The 18,299-nt window shown below is 40.5% G+C and overlaps 1 protein-coding gene across 1 annotated transcript; it reads right to left on the bottom strand.

The window, feature by feature from the left end:
* Positions 1-5,871: 5,871 nt before the first annotated feature.
* irx2a (iroquois homeobox 2a) lies at positions 5,872-10,088 on the bottom strand. The gene is made up of 3 exons (XM_086078664.1): positions 9,577-10,088; positions 8,352-8,757; positions 5,872-7,843 (listed from the first exon to the last, which is right to left on the bottom strand). The coding sequence occupies exons 1-3, from the start codon at positions 9,814-9,816 to the stop codon at positions 6,975-6,977; spliced, it is 1,515 nt and encodes a 504-aa protein (XP_085934790.1). The 5' UTR covers positions 9,817-10,088; the 3' UTR covers positions 5,872-6,974.
* Positions 10,089-18,299: the final 8,211 nt, after the last annotated feature.

Raw genomic sequence — 18,299 nt, 5'->3', positions numbered from 1 at the left:
TTTTTAATCAGATCAATCATATCTTAGAATGTTGATTAATCACGATTAATCACTTAATTAAAATGATTTTTTTAATCAACATTTTGCGTACCAAATTTGAAGGGCATCTGCTATTTGGTCTTTCGACATTTAACGTTATGAGGACGTTTTCAACACTTTTTGATCCACTGCACACTCTTATCCTCCTCTTTTTACAATCAGTTAATTATTTGCATAATTTGAAATGAAGAAAAAAAGACCCCAATACAGGAGTTTGACATGAACAAATATTCTGAATGTCAGACGCAAACATATATAAAAGTAGCACTAAGGAACTTTTCAACCTTAATAAAATATTTTCATAACTCTTCTGATGAAACATCGACTTAAAACTTGTTGAATGGTATCTTTGCCATGGCCTGAGGGTGTCTGTATCATTTTTACTCGCACTAAGCAACTTTGAGGAGTGGTAGGAACACAAAAAAAATACAATTGTGCTGACTGCTTTATGGCATACGTCACTTCCCCCTTTCCCCATTCGTTACAAAGGCGGAAGTCAATTTGAATGTCGACGCACGATTACTGCTTTCATGGCAGAAGCTGCAAAACAACTGAAAAGTTTTGTCTGAGGAGACAAAAAAGAGAAAGGGAGGATCAAGGATCAACATTGGTCCGACTTTCACTCAATGGCGTGAGCACAAAACTGATGCAATGCGCTTGTCCTCATGGAAAATGTGGTCTTCCTTCAGGTATAACATTACCACCTTTGTCCATATGGCGCCACCATAATCAACGTACATTTAAAGTTCCTTAGTGTTGCTTTAAATGCTTTACTTTAAATGATGTAGTTATGTTTATGGCTCAATCACAACCTGGTCTACCTTTAACATAACCATCCGCTGTCAAGCTAAAACATCATCTGCAGTCAAAATTAATAGCGTGATTAAACTGTGTTAATACATAATTAGTGCAATCATTTTTGGTGATTAATCAATGAGTTAACGCTTTAACAGCAGTGTATATATATATATATATATATATATATATATATATATATATATATATATATACTGATTAGTTTAAAGTTAAAAACAGTGCTTTTCTTTAAAAAAATAAGGACATTTCTTGGTGACCCCAAACTTTTGAATGGTAGTGTAGATAAAAAATCAAACCAAATTGTTCCACTTTAAAACATACCTTTTATTAGAGAAAATGGCACATTTATAGTATTATAAAGTTCATTCAAAAATCTGTAAAAAAAACAAACAACAAAAAGTATTTGCATCATACCCTCTTGAACTGAGCCGTACCATATCGAATTTAATCCTACTGAGTTAAACTGAATCGAAACGGTTCCACTTTCAAATCCAACCATCCTTGAATTGTTTCGCACCCAACATATCGAAAACCGTATCTTTTGTGGAGAGATGCACACCTATATACACATTCCCTTCTTAATTTAATTAAACAACCATCTTATATTGTTTTTTCTTCAATACATTTGCATCTAATGCCGTTTGATTTGTTCACTATGATGTTTGCTTAGGTTGAATGCTGTAGATTTAAGTGAATTGTCATGCCACTAAAGAGTTGGCTCTGAGCAAAGCTTTATTTAATTAGCCTGACAGATACTATTTAACATTAATCACTTCCCCATGTGTCTCACGGCTTACGTGATGGAGGGGGGAGGGCAGGGTTGGAGGCATGGGTGCACTGGTAGTTCTACGCAGACATGTTAAGCTCATTTATAAAACACTTGAGATAGATAGGAAGCGAAAATGACATTTCACATGTCTGTCTCAGTCGGTTGTTGGACTCACTAATCCTAAAAGCTGTCAATTTGCAATCCAGCTCGGAGGGCGAGCTGCATGTTAACTGCACTTGACGCATATCATAGTGAACAGAGTTTAGGTCTCGCGCGTTTGTATGGAACACGTGGAATCAGAAGTCTGCTGATATGCTGGGAAAAAAAAGTGGCTTTGCATGACAGCTAACCAATAAAAGACTATAATATGGACATAGTATAAAAAGACACTTTACAGATGGGTGTGCATTAAAAGTCATTAGCTCAATAAGTTAATGTTATGTGTTTAGCACCACCTCACCTTTTACCTCAACATTTGGGAAAGTTTTGCTGTCCATCCAGTTTTTCTCTGATTTATGGCCCAAAGGTTCAGTTCACTATCCCGAAGTGTTTACTCACGACAGGCATAAAATATAACTGTCAATTAGCGATGGAAGTCTAGTCTTCTAATGGCCTTGTTTGGACTGTTGCAGTACTAGTGTATTTGTGTGTGCATGCGTATGTGTGCGGCATGCAGGTACGAGTGTAAGGCTATATGTTTATATGCATATCTGAGAGCACAAAATGTGCACTGCTTACTCTCCTTGATCAGCTTTTTCGTGAACATGTGAGCTGACACTTTTATGAGGGGACAAGACCTCAAACTCATTTTTAAAGCCCCTTGTCTACTTTGATGTGCACTATTAACCACACCTGTAGTTGATTTTTTTGCCACTTGTTTTTGGAGACTCTCACTCACCCCCACATTAGTGCCACTTAATAGGAAAACAGTCATATACAAGGTGAACTACACAGGAACGGCATGGTGACCGACTGGTTAGCACGTCCCCCTAACAGTTAAGCGGTTCTCAAAGGCCTTCCTTCCTTCCGTTTTAGAGTTTGCATGTTCTCCCTGTTTTTTTCCAGATTCCAAAAATATGCATGCTAGGTTCATTAAAATATATATATAGATTTTTAAAATGTGCTTTTGGTCTACAAATCACTGAATGGGTTGAGTAATGAACACTTGAAGGCAGAGGTGCTGAACAACACCAGTTTTCTATGCTCATTCACCGAACCCTTCTTTTTTGAAAGATAATATGTGTTGCCCCCCCCCCCCCCATTACCCCTCCTCTCAAATTCAAGGCATAGTTATAGGGTTTACTGATGAACAAAATGAAGAGGTAGAGTCACCCTTTCATCAAATCTGGCTAGTTTTACCTTGAATTTAGAAAGTGTGTTGTTGTATTCCCCATCTGCACAGTTTTGCTAGCTAGCTAGTTGTCTTGGACTAGAATTCCTCTTGGCATTGCAGGTCATGCCGTTATGATGCTGACTCCCAACACTCAACTCGACTCGCTATATTTATAGAGCTCTAAACAACGACCATCGCTGTTTTCTTATTATGGAACCAAGGGGCAGCATGCATATACAATAAAAACAGCACAGGCCCCATATTTTAACCCTGTGGAACACCATGTGTTCCGCAAATTCATATTGCACATATTCATCCGGACACTTTTTTAAGGATATTCAAATCAACATAATTTAACTGTCTTTTATTTCTTTCCTTTGCTTTTAAATGTCTGCAAATCTGTGGTATCTACGTGTATTTAAGTACTGTCAATGTGTGTTATTTTACTAATTTTAATACGCTACATTTGTTCTCTTTGCTTTGCGACTGTATTAAGGTATTGTTTTATTTAAAGCAACACTAAGGAACTTTCAGTTTACGTTAATTATGGCGGCGCCATATGGACAAAGGCGGTAATGTTATGCTTGAAGGAAGAGCACATTTACCATGAGGACAAGTGCATTACGTCGTTTTTGAGCTCACGCCAGCGAGTGAAAGCTGGTCCAATGTTGATCCCTGACTGTCCTTGAAATCCAGGTAGCTCTGTTTAGTCTCCTCAGACAAAACTTTTCTTTTGTTTTGCAGCTTCTGCCAAGAAAGCAGTAATCGTGCGTCGACATTCAAATTGACTTCCGTCTTTGTAACGAATGAGGAAAGGGGGAAGTGACGTATGCCATAAAGCAGTCAGTTACATTTGTAGTTTTTTGTGTGGCAGTGTTCCTACCATCCTCCTCAAAGTTGCTTAGTGCCAGTAAAAATGATACAGACACCCTCAGGCCATGGCAAAGGTAGAATTCAACTAGTTTTAAGTCAATGTTTGATCAGAAGAAATGTAAAATATTTTATTAAAGTTGAAAGGTTCCTAAGTGCTACTTTAAATGTTGGAACAGTTTTTAGTACAGATTAAACTCCTTCTGTGGTTATTTGTATTGTGATATTAGTCACAGAGAACACAATTTGTAAGGTGATTCAAAGAGAGACAAGAATTCACAGAGCAAAAAAAAAATTCTAATTCAATATCCCAACATGAGCCACTGAAATTTGGATTAAAATGTGTAAAGTGCGTTGTCGCTGTAATAATACTTGCCTGCAGATTGGTACACAGGTGAGCGTCAGAGATTAATGTCTTAAGCATTTTAGAGGAGAAAGGGTTGATGGGAGGATAAAAGGATACAAAGAGCTCATAAATTATCTGCATATATGAGCTGCTTATTTGATCAACGATAAGGGAAATGAGTCCACTTGTTCTCCAGTCTACACTCGCATAAAGCAATGAGCACTCTGATAGCATCTATTTAGCTCTCAATGACAACTAGTCCTTAGTATGGATGATCACACTCTCCGTGGTAAGCTACATGATAGCATTAAAACATTTGGTTGGATTCATAGAATATTTAGATAAAGTGTTCACTCTCTCTAAAGCAAAGGTGAATCACTCTTGCACTTTTTATCCTTGGCAGTAGACTAAATTGTCTGTTTTGCCCTGGCCTTGAAGATCAATGTGGACCGACTCGAGGTCAAGCTGGGCTCTTCTGCAAATAGTTTTGTGTTTCTTGAAACGGAAACGGAGGAGCCTCTGTGCAATTGTGACTAATTGTGACATAAATTCACAACAGACGTCACAGCATGAGCTCTGCTATGTGCAATGGACGCCTTGCTCCCATTTTCACCTGCCACTGCTCCCAATCAAACGCAGAGGCAGGGTGGGAGTCTCTTTTCATGTGTTCAAAGGCGACCGGTGGGCGAGACATTTTTTACAGTAACAATAACTATCTTTATTGGGAACAAATGTTGACATTTGGAGGTAGAAGCAGTAAGTTTAGAGAAAGAAAGAGAGCGGGAGAGAAAAAGGGAGACTCCCTCTTTGCTCTGTGAAGTGCCTCTGGTGTTTTTTGACAACACTATTGAGTCCCCGATGGAGCCCGCCTGGCAATAAAGCATGCATTTAAACAAAGCATCACATAATGAAAGCATTTGAGAGTGAAAAGGAGTCAGGCCACAGGATTTTAAATCCATGTTTCTGCCATCAAAGTAAAGTCTACGCCAATATAACCGGTTTGCCCATCTTAAAATTTAATCTATGCTAAAAGTCTGACTTTTTTTTTTAACCACAAATTTCTCAAAATGAGAGATCACGTGATTTGAGCAATCCGCAATACTCAAGTATCAGGCCTTAAACTGCATCACAAAGCCTTATGGCTCAAAGTGATATCCAGTTCATCTTGACTATATCACAACCCCATAAGTAATAATACTACAAATAAGTTTTTTTTTCTTACCAAAGTGCTTAATTAGCTGTGGCCTAGAGCAGGCCATTCTAAGCAGCCATGATGAGAAGCAGAGGAAAGCCTGTCCTATTAGGACCCATCACACAGCCCATTGGAGCTGGCAGATGCTGAGATTTTTATGGATCGCTCAGTGCCATGTAGCTATAATGAAGCAGGCAGGGCACACCCACCCTGCATGAACCAGTTAGGGGGAAAAAGCTCCAGGGATGAGTCCCACTGGGGGCCCATAATGCTTGATGTGTCCCGTGGCTGTCTTAATCACATTTTTAAATAAATGTGAAATAGGGCAAAAGGAGAGTGAAATGGGAAAACAAAGATTTTGTTGGTGAGACAGAAAAATCGGTGCAGATAGATAGATAGAGCAAATCAAAGAAAGACTCTTGAACATTTTACAGTTGGGAAAACAGTTTAATATTTCCAACTTTGAATAGCTGATACCACCAGTACAGTATTCCACCAGCGCTCATTTTCATTTCTATTTACATTAAAATATATAAATTATCAGGAGTAGGCCTAATCCTCATAATAAGATTGTGTTGCTTTTCACAAATTCAAATAAAAATTGTTCATATATATATATATTTATATATTTACAGAACAGACGTTGAGATGTCAGTTTTCGTTCTCTGTTTTTTGCAATACAACTTGCATAAATTATAGGCATAATTCCGCCATCATTTAAAAAAATAAATATCAAATGTAGGCTATTCCACTTTGAAGTCCTTACAGGTTCTCTTCTGGCTCGTCCTTTGCATTAATGTTCCCTCCCAAAGAAAGGGTGGACAAAAAAAGCCAAATTATTTTTCCACACATAAATACAATATACTGAAATAGCAAACCAGGAACCTGAGAAATAACGTGACAATCACATATATTGGGAAAACGTATAAAGCCTCAGCGTATGTCAAATGAGAAGTGCATAACATAAAGTGACACGCAAACCAAAAATAATATTTCAAACGTGTGTGTACTGCCGAGTGAGGCAAAGCAAGCAGCTTCAAAAAGTTGAGCGGTGTGTGGTGGCACTGGAGACCTTCAGTAGGAGAGAAAATGTTTGAAACACTCAATGGTGGCGTCTACTGCCTTTAAAGTCAAAGCAATTGTGACACCTACCTGCAGAAGATGGAAATAACCAATAAACCAATTATCAATTCCGCCAAAAATTAGGACACCGTCAGTCAAAATCCCCAATTATGTAAATCCTCAATGATTAAGTAAGTGTAAATACATTTGCAAATACGCACGTGTGAACCTATAGAGAAATGCTCCTTCGCCATGTTTGATAGCACTCATCTGTTGCAGTGAGCACATATGGGCGTGGTTCAGTTTGTCTTCCAGACGCTAATTGTTGCTCAAATTTACTCCCAAATCAAATCAGCATTCATTGTTTATATATGACCCAAAATTATTATTATTTTTTTAATCAGTGAGAATCCGATTTAAGCAAAACAAAAAACAAAGAACTCTTCATTTAGAAATGTGATTATGACTCCACTCAGTGTGTGTGCCTGTTTTTGTTTTGTTTATAAAATACAATCTCATTTTGCCTCACTGTCACACCATCTCAATTCTACGTGCCTTTCTTTGCTTCCAAATTAGCAGCTCTGAAATGCTGTTTTTGAAGTTGCTCACCACCGCCACCAGTCTGGTTTGAGTTTATTTTAAGCAGGGGGGAGTCGGGCCTGAGTTGTTTCTGCTGCGTGCCGGCCTCCGGAGCCTGATGGGAGCCGAGCCCCTCGTTGGCTGCGGCGGCTGCAGCGGCTGCGGCGGCGGCGGCGGCTGCAGCCAGACTCATCCCGGATGAGTTGGAGTAACGCAGGATGCTTTGGCTCTGCAGCGGGCTGAAGTTGCCATAGTTTGTGTAATTGCTATAAAAGGGCGACGTGTAATAAATAGGTCTTCCGATGAGGGAGGGGGTCGGGTAGAGAGAGGGCGAAGTGGCAGACGGGGAGGCCGAGGAGGGAGTCGGGGGAGTCAGAAGGCCCCCGCTGGTGGAAGAGGAGGAGGGGCAGTTTGGTTGCCCTAGTTGCTGCTTTGGGTCTGAGGTAGCAATCTCCGCCAGTGACCACAATTTGGGTTTGGGGTTCTGAGAAGCCCCTGTGGACGCTCTGCTGCTTTCAAGGCAGGCCTTACTGGCATTTATGCCGTTGCTCATGCCGAGGCTCCGAGCTAAATCCTCGCGTTGGAGATGTTGGAGGTGATGAAGGTGATGGTGCTGATGAGTGAAAACCGGCGCTTCGACTCCCATCAGAGGCGAGCTTGTGACCGATTTGGGGGAGAGTTGAAAGCGAGAGGCGTGGTTCTGCTCCTCCACGTCATCTTCGCATTTGTCCCGGGCCGGGTCCGAACCCAAATCTCCCACCCGACACACCACTTTTTCCACGTCTGACTCGGCAGAACACGAGTGGTCCGTCAGAGTGTCCACGTGCAAACTAATGCCTGTGGACAAAATGATCAGAAATTGGAATTAGAACGTGTACAATTGCAAATCAATAAAGAAGATTCCATGCACTGTTCAGTTTAATCGATAAATGTCATGTTGGTAGCCTTTTTTTGTTCTTAAATAGGCTAACTCTAATTTATTTTTCTATTTTGAGTAGGGTGCTGAATTTTTTTTTGTTGCCAAATATAAGTAAGCTATTCATTTATATTTTCACAGCTGTAAGTGCAGTGTATTAATCACTGTCAGCATGTAAATTGTACATTTCAACGTCACCTTTAAAAAACAAATTTTTGCAATATATTTTATCATTATCATTTATAATGTGATCTTTTAAATAAGTCGTTAAAAACACTATAGGCCTGCATATCATGAAATAAGAAAAATATGGGGTTTAATCGATCACTAAGTCAGATTTTCGTTACCGAAAATAATTTGATGAATAATTCAGCCATTTTGTTATTATTAAAAAAAGTGTTTCTGCGTTTCACGTCTTGTCCAGCGCACCTTCATCCTCTGCCGAAGCCTCGCTGTTTTCCAAGTTCTTTTCCGATCGCTCCACATCCTTCCTCTCGCCGTCCCCATCCTCCTCATCCTCGTCCTCGCTCTTATTCCTCGGCGCCCACGTCATCTTGTTCTCCTTCTTCAGTCTCCTCCTGGCGTTGGCGAACCAAGTGGAGACCTGAGTCAGGGTCATCTTGGTGATGATGGCCAACATGATCTTCTCCCCTTTGGTCGGGTACGGGTTCTTTCTGTGCTCCTGCAGCCAGGCCTTCAGGGTGGCCGTGGCGTCCCGAGTGGCGTTCTTGCGGTAAGCCGGGTCGTTGAGCTGGTAGGGGTACCCTGGACTCCCGTAGGGGTGATAACTTAACGCCCCGGCCATGCCTGTCGTGTGTGCGTCGTATGGAGAACTCTGCGGGGGAAGCTTTAATTAATCTTCCAACGATACCACTGTGTGATGACTCTATTAATATGCATTGTTTTATTTAATGCAACAATTGATTTAAAAGCTGTAAACTGATTATATTGTTATCGGACTAATTATGTTAATTCAACTTTCAGTATTGCGCAAAAAAAATAATCAACATCATAACGCTTAAAAAATAAATTAGGTGCCTAATGACATGAAATGGATTAGCTAATATTGTACAAAATGATTTTGTTTATGTTTCATAAAACAAGTTCTTCAATTTCCACATGTATTTTAAATGTAATATGATAACTATATCTTTTTTTGCTGACACGTCATATTTGCAGCATTAAAAACAAATAATTAACCGCCCCTAAAATGCTTCGAGTATCCTTTAGCATTTCACTCTATATCAACATCTCTCGCCCCAGTGTGATTTTAACGACTTTTAAAAGCTGCATGCTTTGTATTAATTTCCTCTGACCCATAAATTAACTGCTGGGAGAGGAAAGCTTAAATGAATACCCTCGCTGGGTATTCAGTTTTACATAATTAGCTGCGCATTGACTGTTAAGCCATTACAACTAGCAAGCCATGCTTTAAATTCCCATTTAAAATTAAGATGCCGTTGATTTGCATCTAACGACGCGAGCATATAGGCCGATTTGGATAGCAATCTTGAACTGATAAGTTTTGTCATAATTTGGAGAGTTAAAAAACATATAAATAAAAAAATACAATATAATAAAACATGCGCCAATGCGCACTTTAATTGTCAATATTGTTCGTCTGCATTCCTTTCACAAAATGTAGATATTTTACCATGTATGATGGGAATCCCGTGGCGGGGTCCGTTGAGTATGACAGCGGGCTGGAGAAGCCTGAGCCGGCCGAGGCGGAGAAAGCAGCCGATCCTGGGTACGGGCTGAACGCCGAGCCGGAAGAAGACCTCGCCAGATCTTCATTCCGCGGAGCAGCCAGCGCCGAGGCCCCGTAAGCCGGACACGAATACAGAGCCAGAGAGCCCGGGGGCTGGTAGAGGTAACCCTGAGGATAGGACATGGGTGCGCGTGGGGGTAGACGGCCGATCCAAACGAGGAAGGAGGGAAAACGCGCACAAGGGGAAGGGGGGGGAAACGCGCGCAGGGCGGGCAACAGCGGTCAAAACAATCGAGCGGTGCGAACAGTCACATCAGACAGTGAAATAAAAATAAATAAATAAAGTCCTCCCTCCAAAGCCCCCTTTGTGGCAAAAGGTTTGTCAAAGAGCCCAATAGAGGCTGGGTGGCGTGCGTCTTGATCCCCTAGCGTCCGGTGTTTTTAGTACGCAGCGCTATGTGAAGACTTGGAAGGGAAGGAGTCGATGGAGTTGGACACACACACACACACACACACGCGCGCACCCCCCCCCCCCCACACACACACACACGCGCACAAACACACTCACACACGGCATTGGGGGGAACTGGAGCTGTCACTCCGGCTCATCTGAATATCCATCCCGCCCCCTTTTTGCCTCGAAAAGAGTCTCGGAACAAAAAGTGGCCACTGTAAAAGTGGACTCCGATCAGTATGTGGTCCTTTCTCCTCCTTGGAATTTACTTTTTGTCTTTACTTGTTAGATAAGACCGCCACGCAAGTCAGTATACCCATAGGGAAAGAAACGGAGGCACTCAAAGTCATTTTGGATTTTATTTTCTTGTTATTATCATAACTATAATGTTTAAAATAAACATATTTTTTTCTACATGAAACTATTTGCACCACCAGGCCCGTACAGCTCGCGTCGGATTGTTTACTAATGCCTGCAGGATTCAAACTAATCCACATTCATCTTAATTGACACTCAGGACTACAAGTGAGAGAGGGCGCGAGAGAGTAATAGAGAGAGGTGGCGTTAGGGAGGCGGAGAAGCTATAAAATGAAAACTTGCAGCTGGCCCAACGTACACACGACCAGTGTGCGCGCCTCTTTGGAGTAGTGTGCAGTGCGGCCTGTGGGGGGCGCCCCTCTATGTATTCAATATTTTCGGTAAATGTCCTTTGAGTGTGTTTTACAATATCACCCATGATCTATTTATTAGTAGAGGCGTATTTCATTTATTTGATCAACTGTTTTCATAAGCCAAACTTATGTGTATGTACAAAATCTCACAATAAAAAGTTTGTGTCTCCCCTGTTGATGTGCGTATGTGTGCGATATGTGCTCTGAACTCATCTCCACGCAAAGCAGACATTTGCTCGTCCTTTATTATCGTGATTAAAGGCATTATGACCTCTGTGGGAGACAATGGCGTTCCTTGAAATCCGAGGCTGTGACAGCAGTCAAGGTGGCAACTAACTAATGAAGAGAGTGGCCAAGCAGTCTTCCTCATCAGTATTCATCCATCAGGTGCTTGTCCCCCCCCCCCCCCCCCCACACACACAGTGCATTGTGGTCTAGCAGACTTGTAAACAGCAAACAGCCGTTATTTAAATATATGCAGTACACTTTGCCTGCTGGCAACAATGACAAGAAAGACTCCAACACTTTGCTACATTGAACAAAAAAATAGCTCTACACTATATCCAGCCAAATAATTAAATACTATTCACACGAAGACGTTTAATCATATTATACAAAAAGGACACAAAATAAGAGTAGTGCAGTAAATATTAATAATTTCTGTCGACATTAATGCACTAGTCAGTACTAATTGTTGCACTCAAAAGGTACTATTTAGGGCTATACCAATAATGACAAGCCATGTCGTAAAAGTTCTGTATTTCCAACATTTATAATAATCGGATATTATTTACTTAATTTATACATGAGGAAGAAAACAACTTGTAAAAAAATATATATAATTAATACTGGCACATAAGGTGTACAACGATAACAAATTATATAATGTAATATGAATATTTTTTAGAAGATCTGATTTTCTAAAAACGCTATATGATATAATAATAGAACACGCCTTGATATGTCGCAAAATGGGGATATTTGCCACAATAGGACACTAGAAAAACAATAGCAAAGCAACATAGTATTTTTTTGTGTTATAGATAATAAAGTTTTGTACAGATTGAATTCCAAATTAGTGCTTTGTAACCGGGATAAGATATGGAGGTCAAGAAGTACTGCTCTGTCCACACCAGGGGGCACTGTCTCCTCTATTCCCAAACTACAGGCCAAACATCAGCACGTCGTGGACAAGAGTGTGCATGTGAGTGCACACAGATTAGAGTTGTGTGTGAGCGTGTGTGAGAGTGTCCATAAGTATATTGTCAGTTTGGAAGTGCACCTGTCGGCCTGTTGTGTAGCATGTGTGCACGTGCATGTGTGTGAGACAGTAGGCTATAGGAGTACATTCCAGGTCTCAGTTTCAGTCGGACTGCAGCAACTAAAATATTTTCGTCCCAGCCTGATGGAGATATACGAGATGGGAGAGGAGAGATCGACAGATAGACAGACGGACTAGGAGACGGAGTGACAAAGTCGGTGCAGAATTTAGAGACTGTGTAAAGGCACATGAGGATGCTAAATTAGATAAACAATTACCTGTGTAACTTTGTAGTTTATATTGACTAATAACAAAATCGACACTACATTTACACATAATTAAATTAATTAAATTAAAATGACAATTTACATTTTTTTTGTATTTGTATTCATTTAATTGTCAATGAGGTGATTTTGAAATTACAGTAAAATGTTTGCAGAAATTAGAGGCAGTACAAGCAGTAGATAAGAAAAAGTGAATCCATATTAAAATTAAAATTCCTTAAATAAAGATTAGAAACTGACAATGTTATGTCTTACCTTTTTTTTTTTTTTCCCCAGCTGTGATTATGTCGCCACCCAAACCATGGAAAAAATGATGCCTCATAAATGAAAACAACGATATTATTTTGTTTTGTTTCAGCTCCCAGCCGAATATACGATTAAAAAATTAAAAAATGTTTGAGCCGGTTTTTAAATGACTGATCAACTGCATGAAAGCCAAATCCACGTCTTTGATTTGTATCCGAAGCCATTTACAATGTTTGTCTTTTTTATTTGATAAATCTCAGATTAATATAATAGACAATAATAAATATACATTTTGTGTGATGTATTTATTGACAACATGGAATGAAGTGCGCAAAAGACTAGTGTAGCCATGTAGGGAGGTAGTGCAGGTGCGCAAAAGACTAGTGTAGCCATTTAGTTTTATTGAGCTGCTCTCAAATCAATGCAAGCATATAACAACATGATTAAGGCCCGAGCTTGTCATTTTGTTCACATTAATGATTCCCAGCATGCCATCGTCACTGATTGGAGCAGTCCAGTACAACATTCATTTTGTCTGTCCTATCCTCTCTATAGTCCCAATTCCAACAAAACGCAGTATGAATTATGTTTCAACCACATGATAATTTACTTTGCTGAATTTTAGGAAAGCCAGAACGCTACTAATTAAATGTGTCCTCTGTTGCTTATGAGCGTTCAGTATACCAAAGTTGCACACAATACACTGCATGTAGGTTTTGTGATCAAGTGTATGTGTGGGCATGCAGATGAAAGCACATTGTGATCCCAACATTTTCCATGTGATCAAAACACTCCAGAAAACTCCACATACATTGTAAATGCTTGCAAAAGATATCTATCTTTCCAGAAAAGTCCCATCGAATGCATTGTGATACTTGTGCAATTGATCCCTCCCCCTTTGGGTTTTGTGGGGGATGGGTCAATAAGGGAGGGAGACTGAGGCCAGGCCGTTATTTCTCTTCCCGCCTGGCATCTGCCCACTGCTGCCAACCCTCTTTCTAATCAGCAGCCGTCCATGCGCTTGGCAGCAGAAGGGGTTTCAAATCAGCCCCTCGCCCCGAGTTAAAAAACCCTAAGCTGTATCACTTTGTAAACGGGTACCTTTAGGGCGATTGAAACACGGGGCGCCTCTGATGTGCTGAAGTGCAGAACATTGGTTGCCACGTTACCTCGAAGATGTTATGCTGCTTGCTCTGTTGTTCTTGTTGATCCGAGCTAGGGAAAAAAAATCAAAAAGGCAGCTCTGTCTTAGGGTTTGATTTGTTTAACATGCTCCTCACTAACATGGATGTTGAGGAAACAGTTCTCAGTGAACAGAGTGCAACTGTAAAAGCAACGTGCTGGAAGTGTAATCCAAAAACAACAGACTAAAAGCAACTCCACTTGGAGCTAAAGCACAAGTTGGTTTTACAACAGCGGCTGTCATTTGGTTGGAAAAGTATAAAGATGTCAGTGCCAGGGGCCGTCTTCATGTCAAGTGCATTTGTGTGTATTGACCACAAAGTGGCAGGATGGTGTTTTTGTGGTTTGCACACCGGCTCTACAGTCAGGAAATTTATGTTCAAATCTCTGTTGGAGTTGGGATGTTCTCTCTTTGCTTGCATGGGTTTTCTTCAACTTCCTCCCACATCCCCGAAAACCCGCTGAATGATGAATTCCTAAAGGTGTGAATGTGAGCGTGAACGGTTGTTTATCTATATGGGCTCTGTGATGGACTGCAGAAACAACACTACCCTTACTGTCTAAAGGACTTCAAAAACGGTCTTCTGACTGCAATGTATAGGCATAGAATGCAGCAAAAATTGGGTGGTCACATTTTGGAGTTAAATGTTTCAGAAATGATTACTATTGAAATGTATTTTGAAACAAGGTCCGTGTCAGAGTTATTTGACAGTTGATTTATTTAAAAAGTGTTAACACCATAATTTTTTTAACGCGTGATTAATGACTGCCCCATTACTTGGAAAGCCTGTACTGAGGGAACTTTAGTCGCAACGCAGCAGACATGTCCACGTCAAAATTTAGCAGTGATAAATTTAATAATAATGAATATATTTGTGGAGACTGGGGTCAAGTTGTATTTTACAATTTAAAAAAAATTGCAGAATTTCACAAATTACTCCATGTTTTAGATTAGATAGCTCTTAATATGAAAAGAAAAATGCTCTGAGTTGTCACCATCTTACAAATGTAATTATGCCATCTAGTAGGGACACGGTCAAACACCTTCTCCAAGTCCACAAAGCACATGGACACGTGGACAGGTTAGGCAAACTCCCATGCACCCTCGAGGATCCTGTGGGTGTAGAGCTGGTCCACTGTTCCACGGTCGGGACGAAAACCACACTGCTCCTCCTGAATCCGATATTTGACTTCCCGATGGACCCTCCTCTCCAGCACCCCTGAATAGACCTTACACAGAGGCTGAGGAGTGTGATCTCTCTATAGTTGGAACACACCTTCTTGTGTGGTATTGTGTAATGTAAAATACATACCTATTTGTAGATAATGAGAGCCGAAGGAGGGTGATGTGGTAGACTGGCACACGAGGAGGGACACGTTATACTGTCAGTCATTGGCGTTAGGGCACTTTAAAGAGTCATTTGCACCCGTTTCATGCAGAAAACGAAACATGGGGGCTACAAAACCCTTTTGACATAAGGAATAAACATAATGAAATAAGATAAAAATCAATGAAGATGATCACACTGATTTGAGTAAGGTGTCTCTGGATGTGGCCATCGTATTAGCCATTAAATCTACAAATTATGTTTGGAAAACAGCGTTAGAATGTCATAATACAATCAAAAATAATGGTACAGTATGAATCCCATGAATTCTGGATTTGAATGTAAAACAGACATACAAACTTGCTTATAATATTCTTCATTATTCATTGTAGGGCTGGAAGGGGGTTCAATGAGCTACAGGTAAGTATTGGCTTTAGAAGAAAGCATCTCAAAGAAATCACGTGTAGTATGGATTTCAGATAGAAGCCTGATTGATGAACCAAAAAAGTTGCCAATAATCAAAATAAACAAAGGGTGAGATAAAAGCCACCAGGGCGGACGGTGAATTTGAAATGGACAAACCCTCTCCGTTGGCTCTCCAGCCAAGAGTCGGTCTTCTAGGGTTGCCTAGGAAGAGTCTGCTGACAGCCAGTGTCACTGGGCTTTGTAATCATTGTGCTGGACCTGATAGGGTTACTAGCGGCTAATCCAGGCTGACCTTGGTTAGGTGCCCTGAATGAGGATGGCTTTGTACAGTGGGGACAAGCTCACGTCATGCTGACATATAATGTCTGCGTGGGGACTTGCCACCGCAGCTCTTTTGTTGTGCTATCCAGTTGCAAGTCTTCAGACCTCAACACACACATTTACTTTCTCAAGCTTTGGGTAGAAAGAAGAAAGGTGTCACTTAAATTGTTACTTGCGAGGGTATAGGATGCATCTCAAAGGTCAAGAGGTCAGCTCGTGTGCTTGCTGTTCCAACGACTTGAAAACAAATCCTATTATGATGAAATTTCATGTTGTTGCCAGGTAATGGTCAGGGATGAGAATGTGTGTGTGTGTGTGTGTGTGTGCAGTTGATTTAATAGTAGCGCAAGAGCACAATAGCAGCATGCCTCCGCAAGAGGATCTTGGAAGACATGAAGTGCATTTGATTTTTCGCCACAAATGATGGTTGAGCAGAACCAAATATATCCAAAGAAATCTGTTAAAAAATACAAAAAGAACTTTAGAAACACACTTTAGCCATGCATCATACAACCCAATTGACATCCAAAAATACACACACAAGCACACACACCTTCAGGCAACAAGCAGTGTGAAGGTAGCGTAGAGACGGCATCCTTCCCTTTCTTCTTGCCAGGGAGGGCTGTAAACGGGAATGGGATTCCCATCCCCTGGAGCCTGTTACTAATCCACAACAGGCCCACTGCTGGATTACTGGGGACATCAGCTGACATGCCAGCTAGTGCACACATAAGCGCATGGACACGGGCGGAACCACATTTGCCCACACCCACACACCTTTAGTATATGCACACACTAGAGGATGCACACGCGTGCCAACTGTAAGCATGTTCATCAATGGCCATGCTTTCGGCACAGACACAAAATGTATGTTGACAAACACTGAAATAACTCCCAATGCATTTTATGGCTTCTATACAGTTTAACACGGAGAGTCATAATTTCTACAGTTAAGAGTTGGCAGTAATGACTAAAATGGTCCCCTAATTTCTTAGTTGGTGTATACAACCATGATGTAGCCATTCACTGAGCAACTACAGATAGCTGACCTTTATTCGCCGTGGTATCATGCACCTCTGGACACGGTCAGCAGGCTGGAGGTTTTTACATTGTTTTGTTCTGGTGCATATTGAGTGTTTGAAAAGATAAATGTAACCAAAAAGATAAGATAAATTGCTGTTTGTCTGATCGCTTAATTTTCAATGCATACATTTGAGTTCAGCACCCTTTAGTAACACAGATTTATAAAAGAGGTTAATTAATTTGATATCACAATTTATTTTTTTTATTTTTTTGCAGATGTTAAATTTAGGTATGGTGGTGGACTCAAATGCAGATAATCAGGCAGGCGTACACTCAAAAAGTAGCTTAATTTTACAAGAACGAAAAGGCAAATACTGTAATACAGGTTAATTAAAAAATAGATAGATACATACATACATACATACATACAAGTTCAGAAACAAGATTCAAAGTTACAAACACACAGGTATACGACTTGACTAAGACTACACTCGAAACAGCAAACAACGAGCAATAAGACATGACTTGGACAATGAACCAAAGAGGAGTGAACGAAAGCATAAAACTAAGGCCCTGTTCACACGGAAGCAAAGCTGTCCTTATTCCTCAAAAGAATCTTGTGCACACAGAAACGTTTCAAGACTTGCGTGTGTCCAAAAGAAGACGCTGAGGACGTTTAACGGCTGTAATGTATATGCCAAGTCTGGAGTGGCGCTGTAGCGCAGTCACGGGGAGTTAACGGAACGCGTAGAAGAAGAATCAGCGAAGAACACGAACCACTGATCTGAATATATTACTGGATAGCTGATAGGCCAAGATTTTTGAATCCGCGAGGCCGCCATATTACTCCTCGCAAGAAAAGTTTCTTGGCATACGATTTTATACATTTACAATGTCAACATTGGAGAACATTTGAGAAACAGCATAATTTATTATGTTTTAAATTTGTTAAACATAAACAAGAGAACTTCGGACATTTGACAACTTGCCTTAAATACATGTATAAACTATATGCTTAATGATTTTTACAGGAGGAAACTTGTATATCTTTTATTAAAGAATTATAACTGTAATTCAACAAAAGATGACTCTGCCAAATCTAATATTGGGGTCTAAGGAACTTGAGAGAGAAAAGAAAAAGGGGGTCTTCAAAGTAGTTTATACAGTAGTCTGTTTGCGAAATGGGAGGAGTAAGATGGCCGCCCTGTCGTTTCAACGGCTTGCACGGGCGTGTGTGGGCTATCAGTAGTCTATACAGATCAGCAAGACGAACACAGGAGAAGTGACAATGGCAGGTGATTCAGGTACAACAACATCACACAAAATATTTTACTGGAAAAACTAAGGAGGTTACACAAAACGACTAAGACACGGCTATCCGCCATGGTTATTGACAGACTGGCGGTTCACACGCAGTCACGTGAGAATTGGAGCATACGTCATCAAACTACGACAATGACAATGACCACT

The sequence above is a fragment of the Leptonotus elevatus genome, chromosome 6 (assembly GCF_054856555.1).
Source record: "Leptonotus elevatus isolate MCC_2025b chromosome 6, RoL_Lele_1.0, whole genome shotgun sequence".
Taxonomy (NCBI): domain Eukaryota; kingdom Metazoa; phylum Chordata; class Actinopteri; order Syngnathiformes; family Syngnathidae; genus Leptonotus; species Leptonotus elevatus.
Note: the sequence above shows the minus strand (reverse complement) of the source record. Positions and strands in the feature narration are given on the sequence as shown.